Source organism: Caretta caretta, chromosome 8 (genome assembly GCF_965140235.1).
Source record: "Caretta caretta isolate rCarCar2 chromosome 8, rCarCar1.hap1, whole genome shotgun sequence".
NCBI classification, from domain to species: Eukaryota; Metazoa; Chordata; order Testudines; family Cheloniidae; genus Caretta; species Caretta caretta.
In genome coordinates, this window is record NC_134213.1 from 98,156,736 (window position 1) to 98,181,650 (window position 24,915).

The 24,915-nt window shown below is 47.8% G+C and overlaps 1 protein-coding gene across 3 annotated transcripts; it reads right to left on the reverse strand.

Annotated features, from left to right (window-relative positions):
- Positions 1-1,635: 1,635 nt before the first annotated feature.
- Positions 1,636-24,861, reverse strand: SHISAL2A (shisa like 2A). 3 transcript variants are annotated; one of them, XM_048860245.2, is made up of 5 exons: positions 24,438-24,751; positions 8,566-8,705; positions 8,008-8,077; positions 6,693-6,760; positions 1,636-3,160 (listed from the first exon to the last, which is right to left on the reverse strand). In XM_048860245.2, the coding sequence occupies exons 1-3, from the start codon at positions 24,617-24,619 to the stop codon at positions 8,058-8,060; spliced, it is 342 nt and encodes a 113-aa protein (XP_048716202.1). In that variant the 5' UTR covers positions 24,620-24,751; the 3' UTR covers positions 1,636-3,160; positions 6,693-6,760; positions 8,008-8,057. The 3 variants fall into 3 exon arrangements, with proteins under 3 accessions (XP_048716202.1, XP_048716204.1, XP_048716199.1); XM_048860247.2 differs by having other exon boundaries at positions 7,987-8,077; XM_048860242.2 differs by lacking the exon at positions 8,008-8,077 and having other exon boundaries at positions 24,438-24,861.
- Positions 24,862-24,915: the final 54 nt, after the last annotated feature.

The following is a 24,915-nucleotide window of genomic DNA, read 5'->3' on the forward strand; positions in this document are numbered from 1 at the left end:
TTATTTGGTCTCAAGTATATTTCATAATGAACCAAAGTGTGGTCAAGCAACTGACTATACAATTTACTAACTTCACCTCACTCTTTTAAGTTTACTGATTTGCCTACTAGAATGCAGTCAGTGCTTGTAAATCTTTGTTGCACAATTGATCACTATCTATGCATGTTAGAGGATTGATCCTGTAGTGTCTTTCATAGCAGAGAAGAGACAGGACTTGACAGTAATGAACATTAAGGCTGCTGGACACGTTTGATGCTTAGCTCTGTAGCTCGCAGGCTACGGTGGATAGTGTCACCATACAAGGTCTCCTAGGGTGGAAGAAACTGCTGACTACACCACAGTTCACCCCTCTTCATTAATCACATGCCCTGCGAAGTGGAGTTGAGTTCACTTGTTTAACTTTAGCTTCAGTTTCCTCCACAGCTTGTTTTAACCTTCACATTATGCTTAGTTCAGGAAGACTGGATTAATTGTTCCCTTTCAAATTAATCTTGTAGAGATGGGCCTTAACTACAAAGTCTTGGAACTTCCCCGAGTTGGGGGAGGAGGGTGTTCTAAATGAGGCCCATCTTTGAAAAAGCAATAGCTGTTATAAATAATATCCATAACTCTATTAGACAAACTTTCTTAAAAGCTAAAACATCAAGACAGCATATTTTGCTTAATTTACCAGACTACTAGTTTATACTTTTATTTTCAATGGCCATGTTGGAATAACATGAAAATAAAACAGAAGTAAACTGATGCAAGAAATTCTTTAAAATTCCACTTCGGAACCATCTCCATTATTGTTTTTCAGGGCATTGTCTGACACTGATGGGCTCAATCTCCCTAATGAAGCCTGTCATAGCTTGGGCCCTGATTCCCATTGAGGGCCAGCCACCCTGTGACAGTTATTTAAAATAAAATGTGCACTGCTCCTGCAGACTACCACGATAATGATTCTCCCAGGAACCTAAGCAAATTAGGTGGCTAAAATCAGGGAGAGTTGGATGCTTAACTCCCTTAGGCTCCTTTGAGAATTTGGGAGGCTGGAAATTATGGTACATGAACTGCAGCTGTGGTGTACTGTGCCTTTAAATTCATAGGTGTCTGCAATGGCAGCTGTAATTTTGAGAGAGAAAGTTTATGCAGCATGTTGCAGAAGAAATGCTCTCTCCTTGAGGCTTTGCTTTAGTTATTTATCTCTCACCACCCCGCTAAATCAAAAGCACAATGTTCTTTGTGCATCGAAAAGCATAAGAAAAAGAAAGTTTAAGATCCATACTATTTTCTAGAAATATTTCTGTTCCAAAAATCTTTATTTGACCCAGTTTTTAAGTGCCTGGAGGCAAAACTGACTGGTAGATGAACTTTTGGGACTGCAGCCCTAAATGGATTATATAAATCTGTCTGTTCCACATGCTGTCAGGTTTAGAAAATCTTTTCATCTCATATCTTAAAGAAACTTGTCAAGTTAAACTGGAATTGTAACTGGTCAGTGGTGTTTTCTACTTAGGGAAATATGTTCTGCATTTTTACAGCACTTAGAAGTATGCTAGTATAACACTGTGTATGGTTGCTGTTCCCCTGGGACCCTCATGGAAATAAGATGTGCAGCTTGCACGGCAATACGAGTGAGCAAAAAATGTGAAATTTTAAAGACCTACAACAACTCTAAACTTTTATTAAGATATGCTACTCAGATACATCTGCAAGTCAAACTATCACCTTCAGCTAAAGAAGAATGTATTAGAGAAGTAAAGACAATATAAAGGCAACAAACAAATACAACACTGAGATGGTATACTGAAAAGGCTTGAAAGAAAGTAGCTGTCCAATATGATGGGCAAAATTCTTCTCTGATCTACACCTATGATAACTCATTGGAGTTGCATAGAGGGAAGTCAGAGCAGAATTTACACCAAGAAGTCTAGCATCATTTGGTTAAGTGTGCAAATCAAAATACACCATTGCTTCTCAGTACAACATCTGTACATTAATGGTTGTAAGAAACACATAACCGGGACCGGCTTCATGTTGGCCCTGGATGTTAATGGTGGTTATAGTTGCCATAAAACACCTCTGGAAAGTCTGTCATAGTCTGTGGACTGGTTATCACAGTTGTTGGATCATATTAGAGAAGTTCTGTATTAAAATCACAAATGAGTTTGATTCCCCGTAGTTTAAATTCCAGGGTATTACTAATTAAGAGGTCTCTTGGTTTTTGGTACTGTTTCTCTCCCTCTCTGTGTGAAACTTGCAAGCAGCTAATTGTGTTAGTACATTCTAAGACAGAGTCTGTTCTCAAAGCAATTCTTTGTAACAACAACTACTCACACACAGAGAGATTCAAAGCAATACTCTGTAACAACAGAAACAGCACCCAGAGACTCCCCGCCCTTTTGTTGTATTCATCTCGTTTTGTTAACAATTGTGATTAAAATAGAGATAGAGGATGTATGTGGATGGATGGTTGGTGTGGATAATAACTGAAAGATCAGGGAGGTGCCAACCTAAGAATCCAGTGTCCATCGGCTGAAGAAGGCGTCAAGTGGAAACAACCAGAGGACCCCTGGAGGGCAGACTGGAATCCACCCAACAGCCTCAAGAGTGGGAGAACCAAAAAACAAGATAACATCTGGCAGCACAGAGCCGTCAGGAATGTGCCATCTGCTGATTGATTCAGCAACAGCATGATGAAGCAATTCCCATAGACTGGCATAGGAAGAAATTCCTATAAAAATGGACTCTAGAAAGTGAGAACTTTGGGGTCTGATTCTGCAAACCAACTTCCAGGAGCATCAGATGAGCATCTGACAAGGCCCTGCTCCCTCCTAACGTCCAGGCCACCTGGCCAGTGGCTTGGTATGAGCAACTCTAAGGCTGGTATCTATGATAACAACCTTGCAGAACCTGTGTATGTGTGTATGAATGAATATGTGAATAAATATGAAATTGAATGGAATGTTATAGCTATAACTAACTGCTTACTATGATTCTTTCTGTATTCACAATAAATGTGGCATTTTGCCTTTTCCCCTTTAATAAGATCCTGCTGATTTTTATTTTATTGGTATAACACAGTCCAGTTTATGGCTAAAGAAGCATTTCCTGAATCCATTTGGCTCTGCAGATGCACTGCTTCAGCTGGTGCCTTCTGAAGGATACGGTTCCATGCCTGGAAAACAGCAACCATCATTTAGATATACACAGAGAACAGCAGGATTTTGTTTATAAAATTTGTTCTTGCTCATTGTGAGTGAAATCCACCTCTGCACAGACAGCCCCTACAAGACTGATGCACCACTTAAATCCACATAAGTACTCAAAACAGGGCTTAAGTGGAACCTAAATGGTTGCCATGTCTTGTGCTGGCCCTCTGCATAAAGGTTAGAAATATGCTTGGACTGAAATGACCAAGGATAACTGCATCAAAGACTGTGTAGTTTAACATTTATATTCAGTGCCCTCTGAGGCTGCAACATACACTGCTAATGGCACTTCAGAAGTTATGGGATTATAACAAACTCCTTGGCTATTTTAAAATAAAATATAAGGCACAGCAAATTCTTTATGCCACACAGATTCCATCCACTACCACTAATCCCTTCCCCACCAGAATTTCTCATTAGCGAAAAAACAAGAGGGCGTGCAGGGGACTTATAATGGGAGATGAAGATCTTCATCTGTGAGTCACAGATTCTAATGAGGGCCAGGTTGGAAGTGGCTGAAATGGTACATGAGAAGTTCACAGCTTGTTTCAGTCCAGTTCCTAGTGGATGTGTGTGTCCATGTCACAAAATCACTACCTGTATTGGTCCCCTTGTGGGTAACCCTGGCAGAGTGACCAAGGAGTGAATGGACACCAAGAATGAATTACTATACCTTCTTGCCCCCAGGGATGGTCCTTCCAGGACAGAGATTAGTGTGGGAGGATGTGAGGAAGCTTGCACTACTGCTTCTCAGGCTGTAGCTGTTCTAGGGGTACACCGAGGATTTTAGTCTGCAGAGCTGTTTACCCAGCACTTTTCATCAACACATAAACACAGCAGCTGATGCTGATATTTTGCTAGTTTATATAATATTTCAGCCATTCTCTGCTTGCCAAATAGATGCAAAGAAATCCATGCCTATGCAGTGTATGTATGGTAACATCACAGGATGTTAAAGGTTAGCTCCTCCACAGTGGTCAACATGGCATGGCGTGGCTAAAAATCAAGAGAAAAATTCAGTCCCCAGAGGCAAAGTTTTGGTCACATTGCGGAGTTTTAATCTTACTTAGCTGGGGTGAGGATATTTCCCACAGGCCTCTTGGAGTAATAAGTAGGTGCACAGTCTACAGTATACCTAATTGAGTTATATTTTGAATGTGACCACATGTTGCACTAATGTAATCTAAACACTTGCCAGTGTGAGTGGGTTGAGACGCCTTTCCCAAGCTTGTTCTTGGAACCAGAATGAGTTTACTGGGGGGAAGGGGTGTGCTCTACTACTATTTTAGAAACAGTGGATTAGGTGGAGGAAATACTGTATGCACATTAAGCAAAATCCAGCATCTTCTGTGTAGCTTTCTTCGGCAAGTGAAGGTTTGGAGCGTTGGATGGAATTTTTGACAGATCTGGGGTGATTTATAGGCTTTGGCGGGATAATTCCTGCCATTCTGGGTTAGCTCCCGGTAATAGCTGGTGACATCAAAACATACTGGCCTATTGTAAAATAAATGACATTTTTTAATCCAGCAACTAAACAAACTGAAAATATTTAAAGCAGGGATGGGAGAAACCTATCTGGACTCCAACTTTCCCCCCAAAACTTCAACCAAATATTTGCTGAGGTTCAGAAAAGTTCAGATAACTTTCCCACATCACCACATTATTTTTCATTTTCATGGCAGACACCTCCTTAATTCCTGACAGGGCTAGAAGCAAAATTGCTTAAACACTGAGAGGCTCTTTCTATTTCCAGTCCAAACAGAAATCCCACAAGACGACTCATATGAAAGCTAATTCTCATGGTATTTCCAGCCCAGTTTTGTAGACTCAAGAGGCTCAGTTAATCTGTGAACCTTTGGGTCTTTATCAAAATTGAACTGGAACGCCAAACTCACTGAAGTCCCCTTTCCCTAATTAGGTGTCTTTTCCCTTGTTTTATCCACATGATTCTTCTCTCCCCTCCCTCTCAATAAGCACCACCACTTAACATGCTACATTTCAGAGCACTGCACAAATGTTAGTCTTCACAACACCCTTGGGAGGTAGAGAGTTAGCATCCGATGAAATGAGCTGTAGCTCACGAAAGCTTATGCTCAAATAAATGTTAGTCTCTAAGGTGCCACAAGTCCTCCTTTTCTTATTATCATCCCTATGTCAGAAATGGTGAAACTGAGGCAGAGAGCATGACTTACTCAAGGCCACATTGATATGAGAGCCAGATTCGAACTCATGGGGTCCTAGCTCATAATCTGTTCACTAGGTCTCATGGCCTCAGAATAAATCATTGAACTCAAAGTAAACTTTTACCTGAGGAACTTTCTTAAAGCCACATGGGCTGCAGGCACTTTTAATCTTAGAACCCACAGTGTAATGGAAAGAATAAGACAAAACAAATGACGACTTTATTTATGGGCGACTTCCTAGTTTCAGGTGCCTTTTTCCATCTTACCATGGCATTATTCTCCCATAAACCATCTAATTTGAAACAATAGGAAGCAATGATCTTTTTCCTTTGTACAATGCTGTATTTCAAAATGAGTTTTGTCATAATAAATATTTCAATAAAAAAACAAGTAGCAAAACAACGCAAGCCAACCTCTTTCATGCTGCTGATTAAGGGAAATGCACAGAGATACCATTTGGTTCAGTTTGCTAAATGGGATGTCAAAGTAACATCAGGCACGGATTTCTCACTGCTTGTATGTGTGTTTATTACATAGCCTTGTTGTTCCAAGAACAGCTGCTGAGCCATAAAGGTTCCCTCTTCCCCTTGACAGACACTGTTGGTCCATGGCCTTGCATGCACTCTATAGATGCTTAGCCACGAGCTTTCACCCCAGGTAAAAAGTAGTATTTTGTTTCATTTCACCTAATGTCCTGCAAATTATTTATAAATTCCTTCTCAAGGCTGAAGCACAGTCATTATATTTTGAATGCTTCCTAGCTTGGTCTGTGAGGCAGGCAACTTGACCTTTTACAACAAGTCCAGCATGCAGTGAAGTCAGAATGAGAAACCTCGGTTTTTGTGAGATTCCCTTCCATTTCTCTTTGCGATTTGGCATAGCAACAGTACAGACTGTATATTCAGAAAACAGAACAATACTGAACTACTTATCTGATATTTAAGTCCCTATTTTTCTTACACAAATGCCTTCTTACGTGTTCATCACCAAAGAATCTTTTCCCAAAAGAGGTCACACTGGCTGCCTCATAAGTGAGCCACGGAGCTACCTGGCCACTAATGTAACTACAGTATGAGGGGAATGCTCGCTCGCTCTCAGACTATTACTATGAAGGAGCATTTCTGGGTGAAACAAGCAGACCCATTCATAAGGGGTCATTAGTGTGTAAGTCATCCACTTTCTGCCATTAGCATGTTTCAACATCCTAAAAATAACCTAGGAATTTATAGCATTTTGAAAAATGACTGCCCATCACATTGCTTAGAGAACTGAGGGCATGGAGGGTGGGGAAAGGTGAATAACATTTTCACTGTACCTATGTATTGCAGAATCCGGTCCAGTGCCTCTCTATTTTTCACAAAGAACACCCTCTAGTCTCACTGCCTGAAAAACAAAAACATTTCAGTAAAACAAACAGCAATATGCTTCTCTCAGTTAAATAAATAACTATGTATAGCTTGCCCAAAGCATTACAAAACACACTACTGGGAACCATCTTTCACTAGCTGAGGGGATGGCATGGATTAGATCTGTGGTTCTCAACCAGGGAGACGTGTACCCCTGGGGGTATGCAGAGGTCTTCTGGGGGTACATCAACTCATCTAGATGTTAGCTAGTTTTATAAGACTACAGAAAAAGCACTAGTGAAGTCAGTAGAAACTTAACATTTCATACAATGACTTGTTTATACTCCTCTATATACTATACACTGAAATGCAAGTACAATATTTATATTCCAATTGATTTATTTTATAATTATATGGCAAAAATGAGAAGTAAGCAGTTTTTCAGTAACAGTGTGCTGTGACACTTTCGTATTTTTATGTCTGATGGTGTAAGCAAGTAGTTTTTAAGTGAGGTGAAACTTAGGGGTCCACAAGACAAATCAGACTCCTGAAAGGGGTCCAGAAATCTGGAAAGGTTGAGAGCCTCTGGACTAGATGACCTGATAGCGGAGCCCTTAATTAAAGTCAGCCCAAATTAGGAAATGCCAGAGTTAGATTGGCTGTGCAATCAGTAAAATACCTAACTGCCGTTTGTGCCTTGAAAAATCTCCCCTTTAATCTGTCTGCAAAATGACGGTCATATTTCCCTATGTTACAGAATGGTTGTGAGACTTCTATTGCAGAGTGCTTTGTGGTCATTGAGTGGAAGCTATGCTCCACCATATTCCTCTCCTGCTCCCCTGCCTGCCTGGAGCCTCTCCTCCCTTGCCCACCTCTCAGAGCTTAAACTCCTGTTTTCCTCCACAGCTGCAACAGTTCCATCCACCCCTCTCATACAGAGATTCCACTGATTCCCCCGTCCTGAATTTTGAAGGGGTTAATACTTATATACACAATGACAGTGTAAAGTTTAAAAAAATAACATGGACTGTAACTGAATTTCCTTTACTCCAGTAAACTAAAAGTTCCTGCAGGAGAGTGTTTAGTGTAAAGCTCTAGATTGGAATTTGTTTTGGGCATTTGTGGCCCCAGAAAGGAGAAGCCATTTTGGTTTTGGCCAGAGGGCTGACCTATGCTCCCAACTGAGGCAGTGTCCTGGCCACACCTTACAGCAGAGATAAACAGCCCTCTCACAGAGGAATTATTGCAAAGATTCTACCTAACTATAAAGACAAGACAGGTTACTTGAGAGAAAGGATGTTCCACCAGAGGTTTCCTGTGTGACCTTGGCCAGATCACAAATGGTAGGTGTACACTGCAATAAAAAAAACAAAAAAACAGCTGGAGCTATAAGACTGCAATATAGCTGTTCAGGCTTGGGCTGCAGCTTGGGCTCTGGAACCCTGCAAGAGCCTTTACCCTGAAGAGATAAAGATTTACTCCATCAGTGAATTGGTGAAGGCAAATCCAGCATAACAGAAGTTCTTTTGTGATGGGGATTTTAAATACCCAGAGAGATAGTTAAAAACAAAACTCTCAGCATATCCTGCATAGTCTTTAATTAAGGAGTTATAACAGGAATGGTTTGAGATTTTACAACACCCTGCTGCCTGAGCCCCGCAAGCCCAAGTCAGCTGACACAGGCCAACTATGGGTATTTTACTGCAGTGTACACATACACTTAGGGACAGATTTTTAAGGATATTTAGGTACCCAGATGGATGCCTAGTGGGGTTTTAAAATTCTTGCTGGAGTAAACCTTTATCGCTGCAGATGATGTCAACAACACAAAGCTGATCTTACCTGCTGTCTGCAAGCTTAAACCTGTATCCAGCTTGTTGCGTGGCTTCGTACTGATAAACAAGTAACAGAGAACACACACTGTGATGATAAAAGCAAGCAGGACCACCGCTGCTATTGACAGACCCACAAGTGCTCCAACACTGAGAAGAGAGAAAACAAAGTGATTAAGTGTACACACTAATCTGTGATGTCTGTCAAACAAATGCCCAACATGGGATCTGGAGGTTACCTGTATTCAATAGGGCAGGGAAACAATCTTACATTTTTACTACATGTATAGATTTAGGACCAGATCCTTAGCTGGTGTAAAGTTCCTCAGTGGAGCTAAGCCATTTTACAGTAGCTGAGTGCTTTTATCATGTTACCTGCTACTTATTGGGCCTGATTCTGCTCTCATTTACAGTGATGTAAATCAGGAGTAACTCCACTGAAGCAACACCCATGTAAAACCGGTATCAGTGAGATAACTCTCTCTCTAGTCCTGAACCCACCTCCGAACAAGTCATCAGAAAAATGTAAAGAAATGTATATTCTTTGCTGGGAAATGCTCATCATTTACTGCAGCAATCAGTTCCTGTGTGTGAAATGGCTGGAAGAAATTACTCAGGGCTTCTTAAAAATCAAATCAGACAACATCAAAGGCACACTAACAAGAAATCAATAAAAAGTACTGGGGAATTACTTGTCTTCACAATTGTCCCTGATTTTTTATCTCAATCGTCCCTGATTTTATTGGCACTTCTACCATGGAACTTTGATTTAAAGGACAAAGGAAAAAACATTTCTTCCGATGTTGCACTATAAAAGAAAAGGCTCCCAACCTGCTAACAGACTGCTTAGGAGTCCATGCAAATATTTCATTCTTGGCTCTCTTCTCTGAAGGAACATAAAGGGTATTAAATATTTTAGATTGAAGGTTAATTTTTGTACTTCAAGAAAATACACTTATTTTAAAACCTAATAGGAACATGTTTGATGTAGCGGATACATATTTGTCACAGGCTTCTCTCCTTTTGGTTCTGAAATGTGTGTAAAAAGGGCTAATGGAGTTTATTTAATGATTCAAACAGCACCACTCTTTTTTGCTAGTAGCTTTGCAAGGGAGAGTGGAACTCCATGACCCCCGCTATGCCTCTGTCTTACAGCTTGTCTACACTGGCAATTGACAGCGCTGCAACTTTCTTGCTCAGAGGTATGAAAAAACACTCCTCTGAGCCCTGCAAGTTTCAGCGCTGTAAAGTAGCCGTGTAGACAGTGCACCAGCACTGGGAGCTGTTCCCTTGGTGGAGGTGGTTTTTCTATAGCGCTGGGAGAGGTCTGGTGCTGCGACTACACAGCCACTTTAAAGCGCTGCCGTGGCAGAATTTTAACGTTGCTAGTGAAGACATGCACTTAGTGTAACAAGTTTTGAAGGCAGACCAATTTGCTGCTTCTAAGCCCTTTGTCAATAGCCACTGCTGCAAAGGAGCAGTGTAAAACTGAATATTAATTCACTTGCACATAGTAATAAAGGCATTAAAAAAAAGGGAACATATTCAGGAGATGGGAAATAAACCAAGACATACATTATATCATAATATTAATTTACTGCAGCAGACGCTATCTCAGGGGTGGGCATACTACGGCCTGTGGGCCAGATCCGACCTGTCAGGACTTTGGATCCGTCCTGCGGGAATGCCCCCTGTGGTGCCGCAGGCCCCATGCCACTCTCAGAAGCGGCCGACACCACGTCCCTGGGGCCCAGGGTGGGTGGGAGGGGCAGAGGGCTCTGTGCGTTGCCCTTGCATCCAGACACCACCCCCCGCAGCTCCCATTGGCCGGGAATGGGGAACCGTGGCCAATGGGAGCTTCGGGGGAGGTACCTGGAGGCGTGGCAATGGCAGCGCTCAGAGCCCTGTGTCCCCCCTTCCCCGGGGGCCGCGCAGGGACATGGCTCCGGCTGCTTTCTGGAGCAGTGCGGCATGGGGCCAGGGCAGGCAGCCTGCCCTGGCGCCTGCCGCTGCCACCCTGGAGCAGCTTTAGGTAAGTGGCGCCAGGCCGGAGCCCAAACCGCTCCTGCACCCCGCCCCCCAACTCCCTGCCCTAAGCCCCCTGCCTGTACCTCGCCAGGTGGGTTCTGATCTCATTTCTGAGATTTCAATTCAGGCACTTATAACCAGAATAGACAAAGCACAAGGAATGTACTGGAAGGGATCCACATGAGCATCCATCAAATGAACAATTTTCCTTATGACTGAGTCCAATCCAGCATGAAACTGAATCTGGAGGCTTTTAAGAAAGAAAAACAGTATTGATTCTTTTCAGTTAATACTAGCTCTACAAGCTGAAGGCCTGAATACAATAACCCAGAGACTGGAACACAAAAAAGAAAGGTTGTCCACAGTCTCCTATCCAAATATTAAGGAGGCCTATGCATGTTCAGGAAAGATCAGGATTATGCAGACTAACATGCTCTCTTCCTTATTCATGCATCCAGCTACTACCTCTTCAGCTGCAACTTGCCGTGACACCCATCATTTAATCATCTCAAGAGGCATTTCTTTATACAGTACATCTGTGCTACCATTACATGGCATGTGCAAACCACCATTCGGGGTAAAAATGGAAAAGTTAAGGAGGATTACTGCAGCAGGAGGAGTGCTGAGCATTCCTCATCACAAGTAAAAGGGTATAGAACAGCATGACACCAAGGAAGCGCTCTACATCTGAAAGACTGCCATGTCCTAGCCCCACTTATCACTAAGGGCATGGCTACACTGGAAACTTCAAAGCACTGACGCAGAAGCGCGCTTTGACGTACAAGTGGGGTCACGCATGAACGCTGTGAGAGAGAGCTCTCCCAGCGCTCCTGGTAATCTACCTCCACAAGCTCTCCCAGCGCTCTGAGCCTGTCCACACTAGCGCTTTAAACTGCTCAGACTTGCTGCGCTCAGGGGTGTGATTTTTCACATCCCCTGAGACAGCAAGTTAGAGCGCTATAAAATGTAAGTGTAGACAAGCCTAAGGCTGAGATTTGGTCATGGAGGTCGCAGAAAGTCATGGATTCTGTGATGTTCACAGCTGCAATGGCTGCTGAAGCTGATCCCGGGGCCAGTTGCTTGGGCGCCCCGTTGGACAGCTTCACCAGGCGCTGCTCAGGTGCCCCACAACCTGCCGCACCAGCTACAGTTGGAGTAGCCCGGGGCCAGCCGCACTGGCTGCTGCTCAGGCAGTCCCAGGGTGGCTGGCCCTGAGGAGCGTCTGAGGAGCGGTCCTAGGGGCAGCCCCGGAGGAGTGCCCAAGGAGTGGTCCTGGGGGCAGCCCCGGGGCCAGGCACACCAGCCACTTCTCGGACGGCTGGCCCCAGGGAGCACCCATGCAGCAGTCCCAGGGGCAACTCCAGGGCTAGCCGCACCAATCACTGCTTGGGTGGCCCAGTAAGCGCCTGAGCAGCGGTCTCGGGGGCAGCCCCGCGGAGTGCCCAAGCACTGGCCACGGCTTGGGCAGCTAGCCTGGGGGAAGCACCCAAGCAGCGGTCCCAGGGTGGCTGGCCCCAGAGAGCACCTGAGCAGCAGTCCCTGGGACCTTGGCGCAGGGGTGGCTGGGGGCAGTCAGCCCCTGCAGCCAATGCAGGTGCTAGCCATAGGCCACAGGGCTCCCACAGCAGTGGTGTCCTGGGGCCCCAGGAGCAGCTAAGTTTAGTCAGGAGTATTTATACAGTAAAAGTCATGGATAGGTCATGTCCAAAAACAAGTAATTCATGAAAAAAAAATCACCATAAAAATGCAAAGTAAATTACCTCCAAGCTTTTAATAAATAATTATATATTTCATAAGCAAAATTATTAAATAATATTCTCTTCTTTGGTATTTCTTTAATTTACTTCCTGTGGAGGCACCAACCAAGAGAGCCGAAAATACAAACTCTGCTGAGGAGTTCCTGGATCTGAGATGCTGGACAGAGGCAAATTATTAATTGTTTTGTTATCTCAGCTCCACCTCCTGGGTAACCCATGCATTAGCTCATAAGCACTGATTTGAAAGAAATTGAATTTACTTTCTCTTGATTAGGTGCCACACACAATAAAAGTTTAAAGGGAAACCAGAGTACAAGCATAACAGTACTGGTATCTGTTAAGGAGCCCTTCATGAAAGGCTGCCTTAAAGTAGGCATAAATGGTTATCAGAGGATCAATCCACAAAGGAGGATATTTGGGTTGCCTAGAATTTCTCTGCCCTCAACATGTTAGTGATATGCTGTGCAGCAGTGGAACTGGTATGTTAAAATATTTTTTACCTTTTAACTTGAAATAAACTTATGTATGTTCTTTTTGAATGGAATGCGGCTCTGGAATGCAACTGGCTGCATGTTCTTGTCAATATGGGCTCTTTTTTAAGACATCAGTGTCTAGCTTTTGTTAATCTTGCAGTAAAAATAAATTTAACCTGTGTAGTTGTTCTAATCCCAACCCCCTCCCACTGGCTAGTGCAGGGGGAGTGGTTACGGAAAAGGAGCATAGCTATAGCTAGCAGTTGTAACAGTTACGCCACAGGGAGTTGTCACAATTTAGAGCAGACTAAGGCCATGCTAAATTGTGCAATGGTACCTGACTGGTGTAGATCAATCCAGAACTGAGGGCACACAAAGGTGGCTTAAATAAAGACACCTTTGCACTTCTCCCCTGAACTACACAGAGCATTCCTCAGCCACAGTTCAGATTTGGAGCTAATAAATCCATAAAGATACATAAGCCTTGGTTCAGCTACATAGACCTTCATACAAAGAATCCTTAATAAAAGCCAGGCTCTGATGTGAAAGAGGAAACAAAAGGCCAAAATAAATAAAGTGTGAAAGCATCTGTGGGAAAAGAAGTCAGGGAGAGAATGAGAAATAGGTAAAGGGACAAGGTCTCAATAAAGGAAAACGAGGACTGAAAAGACAGCAAACAAGTTCAATAATGAATAAGTCATGAGAAAGCAACTGAGCTTTGGAAAAATACCAAAGCAAAATTCCACAGAAACAGAGATACTGTAACAAAATGATAGAAAGAAACAGGTGAGGAGTGGGTAACAAATGCAAAGAAAAATAACTGGAAGAAAAAAAAATCAGTGAGAGAAAGCATCAAACACTCATGATGGAGGTTCAGGACTCTATAATTAACCATGGACGAGACCCACAGGAAAAAAAAAAGTCCTGCACATGTTAGGAAGGGTAACTATTATGGATTAGAGAGGCATGACTAGCAGTGTAATGAGCACAGAACTTGGAGACAGGAATTTCTGAGTTCTAATCCTAGCTCTGACACCCAACTTCCTGTGTGCCCTTGGTGGGCCAGTCACCCCCTCCCAAATGCACTGAGAGGATTCATTATGCAGCATTTTTTAAGAACTTTGAATATTAAAAATGGTACGTATTATAGAGCAAACACAATTAGAACTGAGTTACCTTCTACCTACAGTATATGGATACATCATGCATTTAACTTACTCAGCTTAGTCTCAATCGCTCCCCAGGTTCCTCTAAAGACATGGTTGCAAAGAAAGCTCATGAAAACAATATTTCTGTGAATTATATTTTCAAGCAGAATAGCACTGAACAGTCAAAGCAGAGTCATCTTTTAGAGGTGGTCCTTCTAGAAGGATTTTGATTCATTATTTGATTACTGTGCATTGCTTTGAAGATGTAAGGCCTGATTCTCCACTGCTTTAGCCCTGGTGTAGTCATTCACATGAGTGCAGAGTGAGTGTCATGTGGGACAAAATTTTACCAAATCAGAACAGTAGCATTTGCACCCACTCTCATCACAACTGTGACTGCACCAGGGCTAAAGCAGTAGAGAATGAGGCCCTTGAAATGTTATATAATTTCTAAGTTGTAGTAGCCACACAGTATTTAAAGGATGGTGATGATCCCAACTGTTTTAAAGTGCTCCAGAACTAGAAGAAACATTTGAGAGATTAGTTTAAAAGTTAGTTGTTTTAAAAGTGCTTGATAATGAATGTGATATAGATTCTGCTCTGGAACAAAGACAAACAAGTCAAACTGTTCTCAGTGGCTAGACTTTTTTAGTCTTTTGGGATAGAGCTATACTATAAACTATAGCACGTACTATAAACCATTATCATAGTGTTGGGAAGCTGTAGAGTTTCCAGTGTCCCAGTGATTGTGAGCTGCCATTTGACTTGTGACTTAAGGAATGATCTCTCTCGCAATTTCCACATAAGTAATTAAAATTTCTTGGAGATAGAGCCAATTAATAAATGTTCACAAATACATCTGCTTAGAGATATTTTTAATAACTCCATTTATCCATTTTAAAATCTTTTTCCATGATGTTTTACATGATGGACATGGGCAGTTAAACTCTGCTCTAAGGACACACTGCAAAACACAGAAATTCCATAGTAATTATATAGCCCTTTGTACAGCCTGTGACCAGAACACAGAAAGAGATATGCTTTCTTCTTCGAGTGATTGCTCACATAATTCCAAGTAGGTTTGTGTGTGCCACGTGCACAGTCATCGGAAGGTTTTTCCCCTGGCAGTACATGTTGGGTCGGCTGTGGAACCCCCTGGAGTGGCACCCTCATAGCAGCGTATATAGGTCCCTGCTGACCTGCCACCTCTTCAGTTCTTTCCTACCGCCAGTGACAGTCGCTGGAGCAGCTTTCTCTCTTGTGTTTAGCAAGTGATTCCCTAGTGGACTGTTATCCATTTATTTTTGTAAGTAGTTTTAAAAAGTTGTAGTTAGTCAGGTTTTAGTTGGGGGTTCCCCCCCTCCGCTATCTTTTGCTCCCACCCAGGGACCGGGGCATGCCTCGGTCTCAGGGTTTCAAGCCGTGTGGTCCCGTCTGAAATCTATGCAGAAGGGAGATTCACACGGCTCCTGTCTGAAGTGCCTAGGAGAGGCACACCAATCCAACAGGTACAAGATCTGCAGGGGCTTCAAACCCAGAACTAAAAAGGAGCAGGACTTTCGACTGAAGCTCCTCTTGATGGAGTTGGCCCTTTGTCCCCAGCCGGCCCAGGCAGCACCTGACCCTGCGCCCGGCACTTCGATGTGCAGAGCACCTCCCTCGATGCAGGAGGCTTCAGCACCAAGAAAGGATTCAGTTAAGGAATCTTGGCACCACCATTCTCCGACGCCAAAGACAGCCTCCGGTGCCAGTGCAAGGCACCGCTCTCATTCACCGGTGCCGCACAAAAAGAAGAGAGCGGACAGGGGGTGCTCCCACACTAAATTAGTGGAGCAAGCAGGCACCAACGGGGTGCTTCCTGTGTTGGAACACCCAGCTTCAGCCCAGCCTATACTGGCACCGCTGACTCCAGCCTCACAGGGAGGTCTGTAGAGTCTGGGTCCTGGGAGACTCCCTGGTACAGAAGGACCTGGAGGAGGACATAGGCCTTCTGTCCACAGCAGACATTTAAAGCTGCCAGGGACTTGATTGCTATGACTGCATATCCTCTCGCTCCAGCACTGGCTCTACAGAGAGGTACCATGCCATCCAGGGGCAAGCCTAAAAGAATGCAGCACCGATCTCCCTCGCCACGGCAATGTTCCCCAGCACCGTCTCGGTCTGCACCACCCTGGTCACCGGGATTGGACTATTCTTCAGAGTTGGAGACGGACTCCTATGTGTCCAGGCATAGCCAGTACCACTCCCGGCACCGCCCCAGGCAGGACGTAGGGCAGCCGGTGCCTCTGATGTCCTGGCCCCCACAGTGGCAGGGGCCAGCCCAGTGGCCCTTCTGGACACCGTGGGCCTACCACCAACAGGGCCCAGGCTCCAGATCCCTGTCAGTGGCCTCGGAGGTTCGGATCCCTCCTTCGGCCATCTCAGTAACTCAGGAGCCTCCCCATGGGCAAGACACGGACACCCAGGTCAGCGCCAGCACCGAGGTGGGCTCAGCATGGGCACCAGTACCGATACTGCAGCGGCACTGAGCACTACCGCTATCCTCTGCACCGCTCAAGGGATCACCACACGGGGACCCCTGCAAGGCGGAGGTCAAGGAGACCCAGTGCCCCCAAGGGCGTTGTCCTCATCCTCCCTAGATGAGGCAGTGGCGGGTACCTCTACTACGCTCCCTGCCATGTACTCCAGGGCGCATCAGGACCTACTTAGGAGGGTGGCCCAGAACCTAAATATGCAGGCGGAGGAGGTCTCTGAGGAGACCAATCCGATGGTGGACATTCTTCTCCCTGAAGGACCTTTGAGGGTAGCGTTGGCCCTCATCAAGACTATCCAAAACACAACTAAGGTGTTGTGGCACACACCCACCTCTATTCCCCCACGGCTAAGAGGGTGGAACGCAAATACTTTCTGTTGTCCAAAGGGTACAAGCATCTCTTTACCCACCAGCAGCTAACCACAAGGAGCAGCAGAGATAGTCGGGGCCTACCCCCAAATCCAAAGAAGCTAACCAGCTGGACCTCTTCGGTCGGAAGATGTTCTCCACCGGTGGTCTCCAGCTTCATATAGTGAACCAGCAGGCAGTCCTCTGCCATTACTGCTACAACTCCTGGAATAACTTGGCCATGTTCCAGGGATTGCTTCCCACGGATTCCCACTCCGAGTTGGTGCAGTCTTGAAGGAAGGCAAGGTGGTCACAAGGACCGCGCTACAGGCCGCCTTCGACTCGGCAGATTCGGCCACCCGTATGATGGCTACCCCAACCTGGAGTCTCTCCACCTCAGAGCATGGAAGCTCCATGGCTGAACCCATTAGAACTTACATGAACAGACTCAGTCAGGGAGGTTTGGCAACAGAAAACCTTCTACTCGCACAACTTATCTGGCTAAGTGGAAGAGATTTTCAATTTGGTTTATTCAGAAGGGCACTCCTCCATTGCAGTCCTTGATTCCTTTCATCTTGGACTATTTATTTAATTTAAAGTAGCAGGGACTGGCAGTATTGTCAATAAAAGTGAACCTGGCTCTGATTTTTGCTTTCCATCCCGGCTCAGCCGTTCAGTATTTGCTTAACCCTGTGGTTGGCTGCTTCCTCAAGGGGCTAGACAGACTGTATCCTCAAGTACGACAGCCGATTCCCCCATGGGATCTCAATCTGGTGCTCTCGAGACTCTCTTCAAGACCCTGGTGACATGTTCTCTCCTCTACCTCTCTTGCAAGGTGGCATTCCTTGTGGCTATAACTTCAGCTAGGAGGGTATCTGAGCTCAAGGCCCTGACGTCCGAGCCCCCTTATATTGTGGTTTATAAGGACAAGGTGCAGTTGCAGCCACATCCAGCTTTCCTCCCAAAGGTGGTCTTGCAATTTCATGCGTATCAGGACATTTTTCTGCCAGTGTTCTTCCCTAAACCACATGCCACTAACTGAGAACATATGCTCTGTTCCCTGGATGTCAGACAAGCGTTAACGTTTTACACTGAGCGGATGAAACCATTTAGGAAGTCAACCCAGCTCTTTGTTACAACTGCAGAATGGATGAGAGAGCTACCGGTGTCATCTCAAAGGATCTGTTCATGGATCACGGCTTGTATCACACGTGCTACAACCTAGCAAAGCTGCCAGCCCCACCGTTGACAGCTCACTCCATGAGAGCGCAAGCTTCATCTGCAGGGCTGCGACGTGGTGGTCTACTCACACGTTTACATCGCACTATGCCATCACTCAGCAGGCTAGAGTTGCTGCTGCTTTTGGCAGAGCTGTGCTACAGTCTGCAACTCAGTGAACTCTGACCCGTCCTCTGGGTGACTGCTTGGGAGCCACCTACTTGGAACTGAATGAGCAATCACTCGAAGAAGAAAAATGGTTACCTACCTTTTGTAACAATTGATCTTTGAGATGTGTTGCTTATGTCCATTCCAAAACCCACTCACCTCCCTTACTCCCCAAAGGAGAACATTGTGGGAAAAAGGGGAAGACCTCTCAAACCCTGTTTCTTAGAAGTCTCTTATCTTGGGCAAGACCTACCGCAACCAAAACAGTCTAAAAATAGCTAACAAAATAAAACCCTACAACTCAGTTTAATCTACACTAAGGCTAATGCTGTAAAATAACTATTTATACCTAGCTCTAAATAGTACACATGGCATGGAAATGGAAACTTTGGTTCCAGGACCACTGCAGCTGGATAGAAGAGCTGATGGATCGTTAGAGGGAAAGGGATATTTAGACCCTCAGTCTTTAGAATATTGGGCTCAAGTGAATTGCTCACCGTTCCTAACTGCCTTCTATTGCTCAAATAGGTTCTGTAGCCATGTGGTGTGGCTAGGTTAGGCCAGGTGACTCCTACACGGGGCTCTGTGGAGACTGTATTAGGAAGGAGAACCTTAATATTACATCTCACCTGGAAAAACATCACCACAGCACTATGTTGGGACACTAGCTTCCTAATGAACTGAAGTGGAAGAAGACACAATCACAAACATCATGTTCTGAAGACCTAGGTGACAGTGACCCTCAGAGGTCTCCCACCTAAGCTAACCTGCTTAGTCTCTGAAGGCTAATAGAAACACAACACAAGGAGGCATGGTTGCAAACATAGAGAGTGAGTCAATTAAATATTCCCATTGTTAAACAATTAAAATTGTACATTATTTTTCTCATGAATTTTACTTGTTTGTTTAGTACAGTAAAAGCCTAGAACATCTGATCCATTTTGCAGAATGAACTGTGGTTTTCCCAGAAAAATAGATTATGACATTACTGGTGGCACTCTCCCTCCTCCCCCAGACCCCCACTACAGTTTTACCAAGTTTCAGAGTAACAGCCGTGTTAGTCTGTATTCGCAAAAAGAAAAGGAGTACTTGTGGCACCTTAGCGACTAACCAATTTATTTGAGCATGAGCTTTCGTGAGCTACAGCTCACTTCATCGGATGCATACCGTGGAAACTGCAGCAGACTTTATATATACACAGAGAATATGAAACAATACCTCCTCCCACCCCACTGTCCTGCTGGTAATAGCTTATCTAAAGTGATCATCAGGTTGGGCCATTTCCAGCACAAATCCAGGTTTTCTCACCCTCCACCCCACCACACAAATTCACTCTCCTGCTGGTGATAGCCCATCCAAAGTGACAACTCTTTACACAATGTGCATGATAATCAAGTTGGGCCATTTCCTGCACAAATCCAGGTTCTCTCACCCCCTCACCCCCCTCCCAAAAACCACACACACAAACTCACTATCCTGCTGGTAATAGCTCATCCAAAGTGACCATTCTCCCTACAATGTGCATGATAATTAAGGTGGGCCATTTCCAGCACAAATCCAGGTTTTCTCACATCCCCCCCACCCCCATACACACACAAACTCACTCTCCTGCTGGTAATAGCTCATCCAAACTGACCACTCTCCAAGTTTAAATCCAAGTTAAACCAGAACATATGGGGAGGGGGGGGGTAGGAAAAAACAAGAGGAAAACTTCAAATCCAGACTCCAGCGAGAAACTGCTGAATTGGAATTCATTTGCAAATTGGATACTATTAATTTAGGCTTAAATAGAGACTGGGAGTGGCTAAGTCATTATGCAAGGTAGCCTATTTCCTCTTGTTTTTTCCTACCCCCCCCCCCATATGTTCTGGTTTAACTTGGATTTAAACTTGGAGAGTGGTCAGTTTGGATGAGCTATTACCAGCAGGAGAGTGAGTTTGTGTGTATGGGGGTGGGGGGGATGTGAGAAAACCTGGATTTGTGCTGGAAATGGCCCACCTTAATTATCATGCACATTGTAGGGAGAATGGTCACTTTGGATGAGCTATTACCAGCAGGATAATGAGTTTGTGTGTGTGGTTTTTGGGAGGGGGGTGAGGGGGTGAGAGAACCTGGATTTGTGCAGGAAATGGCCCAACTTGATTATCATGCACATTGTGTAAAGAGTTGTCACTTTGGATGGGCTATCACCAGCAGGAGAGTGAATTTGTGTGGTGGGGTGGAGGGTGAGAAAACCTGGATTTGTGCTGGAAATGGCCCAACCTGATGATCACTTTAGATAAGCTATTACCAGCAGGACAGTGGGGTGGGAGGAGGTATTGTTTCATATTCTCTGTGTATATATAAAGTCTGCTTCAGTTTCCACGGTATGCATCTGATGAAGTGAGCTGTAGCTCACGAAAGCTCATGCTCAAATAAATTGGTTAGTCTCTAAGGTGCCACAAGTACTCCTTTAGTTTTACCAAGTGACTGCATATACATCTTGGCTCTAGAACTAGTCCCTCTGGTTGCAATGATTCATCTTTCAGCATGAGTATCCACCACCTAACAATCTGGAGGTAAGTACTAGTAAAAATGTCACCTAAGGAGGAGTCAACTTGCTGAAATATTTTGTTCTTGTGGATTCAGTCTCTTTGCACACCAGCTTCTGACAAGTGCTTCAAGGAGATACATTCATTCTTGGGAGAGTGGGGAGGAAAAGACTAATTTTGTTTTATATTGATTCTATGGCAGATTGAGAAAAGTTTCTAACAATCACGATGGAGTCCAGACCAAACCTTCTTAGCTGGAATTGGTAGCTGTGACAGAGTGCCTAGCACTACAGTGGAACAAATAAGGACATCCTCAAGACTTATGGCCAAATTCCCTGCTGTTGTGATTCCACTGACTTCACAGTCAAATCCCCTACTGTTGTAATTCTATTGACTTCAGGATCAAATTCCCCGCTGGTGTAATTCCATTGACTTCAATACAGTTGTGCAAACAGATAATTTTTCCCTCTGGTTTTTTACTGCACAAAAGGATATTAATCTTTTACTGCACAAGATAACAAAATATACTATTTTTAGTGTCTCCACAATTTCTCCCTTTGCACAAAGCAGTTTACACAATCCCAGTTTCCTTTTCAGTGTGCTGCACAGTATTATTTTCAAACACTTTAACAGTTCAAGTTGCACTTCAAGGAGCTGCAGACAGATTTCCAACTGTTGAACAAAGAGGAAAGGAGACAGTGCTGGGAGAGATTTAGGCATGTTCCAAAATGAAAGTGAACATGGGGCCTCACATAAGCACATATGGACTCAACCTAACACATCTTTTCTAACTGCTATGATCTTACTAGTGGCATCTGAAAGTGGATAGCCAAAATTGACAAAGGTCCTCTATGAGCCAATTTACAGCAGTGGGTAAAGATTAGAGATGAGTACCTCACGTTGACAGTTTGTCAGAAAACTAAAAGTGTCCTTCCAAAATCAAAAACTTGAAAAACAAAAAACAAAGCTCAGTTTTCCACAAAAAGTAGATGCTTTTTACAAAAAAATTAATCAAAAATCTCAGTGTTAGTTGTAAAACAGTTTCAACTGAATTTTTTTCCATCGGCTGTAGTACAGATTTTATGTCTGATTTGAAACAGGGTTGGCAATGCCTTAAGAATTGTGCCCCCCGTAGTATCACTTTCTACTCCCTTTTACTTAAAGTTTACTTCACCTTTAGTTCTGTCTGAGATGGAAACAGTATAAACATTTGGAGCCTGATCCCACACAATGCTGAGCTCCTCTTGAGAGATGCTGTTGACCTCAACTGCTCCTCATTTGTCCCTCTGGAATGGAGGATGCAAAAACCCTACAGAACTGGGTCTATTGAGATGTAATTTATTAGTTTCCAAACATCTCCCATTCCTAGAATGCCCATCAAGGGCTGAATCCTCAGAGCTTCCACATGTGGAAATTCCATGGAAGTCAATGGGAACTTCACGCTCAAGGGTCCAGGGCTAACTGGATCAGGCCCCAATTCACCTGACAGCAATTCCCCTAATATTAATAGTGCTGGGGCAGGCTATTATACACGTGTGTTCACGCCCCCGACGGGTCGGTCTGTGCCCCGCGCGGACCCCTCCCCTTACCTAACGCCCCGGACGGGTCGGTCTGTGTCCCCGGCCCCCCCGTCACCCAACGCTCCGGGACGGATCGGTCTGTGCCCTCGGCCTCCCCTGTCACCCAACGCCCCGAGACGGATCGGTCTGTGCCCCCGGCCCCCCATCACCCAACGCCCCGGGACGGGTCGGTCTGTGCCCCCCCCCGTCACCCAACGCTCCGGGACGGATCGGTCTGTGCCCCCGGCCTCCCCTGTCACCCAACGCCCTGAGACGGATCGGTCTGTGCCCCCGGCCCCCCCGTCACCCAACGCCCCGGGACGGGTCGGTTTGTGCCCCCGGCCCCCCCGTCACCCAACGCTCCAGGCGGGTCGGTCTGTGCCCCCCGTCACCCAACGCTCCAGGCGGGTCGGTCTGTGCCCCCGGCCCCCCCCGTCACCCAACGCCCCGGGACGGGTCGGTCTGTGCCCCCGGCCCCCCCCCCCGTCACCCAACGCCCCTGGACGGGTCGGTCTGTGCCCTCGGCCCCCCCCCCATCACCCAACGCCCCGGGACGGGTCGGTCTGTGCCCCCGGCCCCCCCCGTCACCCAACGCCCCGGGACAGGTCGGTCTGTGCCCCCGGCCCCCCCGTCATCCAACGCCCCGGGACGGGTCGGTCTGTGCCCCCGGCCCCCCCCTGTCACCCAACGCCCCGGGACGGGTCGGTCTGTGCCCCCGGCCCCCCCCGTCACCCAACGCCCCGGGCGGGTCGGTCTGTGCCCCCTGTCACCCAACGCCCCGGGCGGGTCGGTCTGTGCCCCCGGCCCCCCCCCCAGTCACCCAACGCCCCGGGACGGGTCGGTCTGTGCCCCCGGCCCCCCCCGTCACCCAACGCCCCGGGACGGGTCGGTCTGTGCCCCCGGCCCCTCCCCGTCACCCAACGCCCCGGGACGGGTCGGTCTGTGCCCCCGGCCCCTCCCCGTCACCCAACGCCCCGGGACGGGTCGGTCTGTGCCCCCGGCCCCCCCCGTCACCCAACGCCCCGGGACGGGTCGGTCTGTGCCCCCGGCCCCCCCGTCACCCAACGCCCCGGGCGGGTCGGTCTGTGCCCCCGGCCCCCCCCCGTCACCCAACGCCCCGGGACGGGTCGGTCTGTGCCCCCGGCCCCCCCGTCACCCAACGCCCCGGGCGGGTCGGTCTGTGCCCCCTGTCACCCAACGCCCCGGGCGGGTCGGTCTGTGCCCCCGGCCCCCCCCCCAGTCACCCAACGCCCCGGGACGGGTCGGTCTGTGCCCCCGGCCCCCCCCGTCACCCAACGCCCCGGGACGGGTCGGTCTGTGCCCCCGGCCCCTCCCCGTCACCCAACGCCCCGGGACGGGTCGGTCTGTGCCCCCGGCCCCTCCCCGTCACCCAACGCCCCGGGACGGGTCGGTCTGTGCCCCCGGCCCCCCCCGTCACCCAACGCCCCGGGACGGGTCGGTCTGTGCCCCCGGCCCCCCCGTCACCCAACGCCCCGGGCGGGTCGGTCTGTGCCCCCGGCCCCCCCCCCGTCACCCAACGCCCCGGGCGGGTCGGTCTGTGCCCCCGGCCCCCCCCCCCCCCCGTCACCCAACGCCCCGGGACGGGTCGGTCTGTGCCCCCCATCACCCAACGCCCCGGGACGGGTCGGTCTGTGCCCCCGGCCCCCCCCCGTCACCCAACGCCCCGAGACGGGTCAGTCTGTGCCCCCGGCCCCCGTCACCCAACGCCCCGGGCGGGTCGGTCTGTGCCCCCGGCCCCCCCCCGTCACCCAACGCCCCGGGACGGGTCGGTCTGTGCCCCCGGCCCCCCCGTCATCCAACGCCCCGGGACGGGTCGGTCTGTGCCCCCGGCCCCCCCCCCCGTCACCCAACGCCCCGGGACGGGTCAGTCTGTGCCCCCGGCCCCCCCCCGTCACCCAACGCCCCGGGACGGGTCGGTCTGTGCCCCCGGCCCCCCCCCGTCACCCAACGCCCCGGGCGGGTCGGTCTGTGCCCCCGGCCCCCCCCCGTCACCCAACGCCCCGGGCGGGTCGGTCTGTGCCCCCGGCCCCCCCCGTCACCCAACGCCCCGGGCGGGTCGGTCTGTGCCCTCGTGGCCGGCTGAGGGAGCCGCTCTCACCTGAGCCACCACATGTAGCCGTGCTCGTAGGGGAAGAAGCTGTGGGGGTCATCGCAGCAGTACTTGACGTCCTGGAAGCCGCAGCAGTACAGGGCGCTCGCCTCGCCGTCCGCCCGCGGGCAGCTGAAGCCGCTCACCGGCGCCCCGTCGGCGCTCAGGTAGCTGGTGCAGTCGGAGCTCATGGTGCGGCGGGCGCTGCGGGCGGGAACCCTCACCGGCTCCGGACCGGCAAAGTTGGCTGGAGCTGGTGCCAGAGCGCGCCGCGCCGTGGGGAGCCGCGACAGATGCTGCCGGGCAAGCGGCCCCCGCCTCCGCCTCCAGAGGCGGCTCCGCAGAGTCCCCTGGAGAGCGGAGCGCGGCCCCCCGGTGCCTGTGGCGGGGGCCTCGCACCCCGCCCGGGCCACTGTATCCCACCCGCCTCCCGCCCGGGCCAGCCCGCGGGCTCCCCCTCCAGGACAGCTCCGGGAAGCTCTGCACT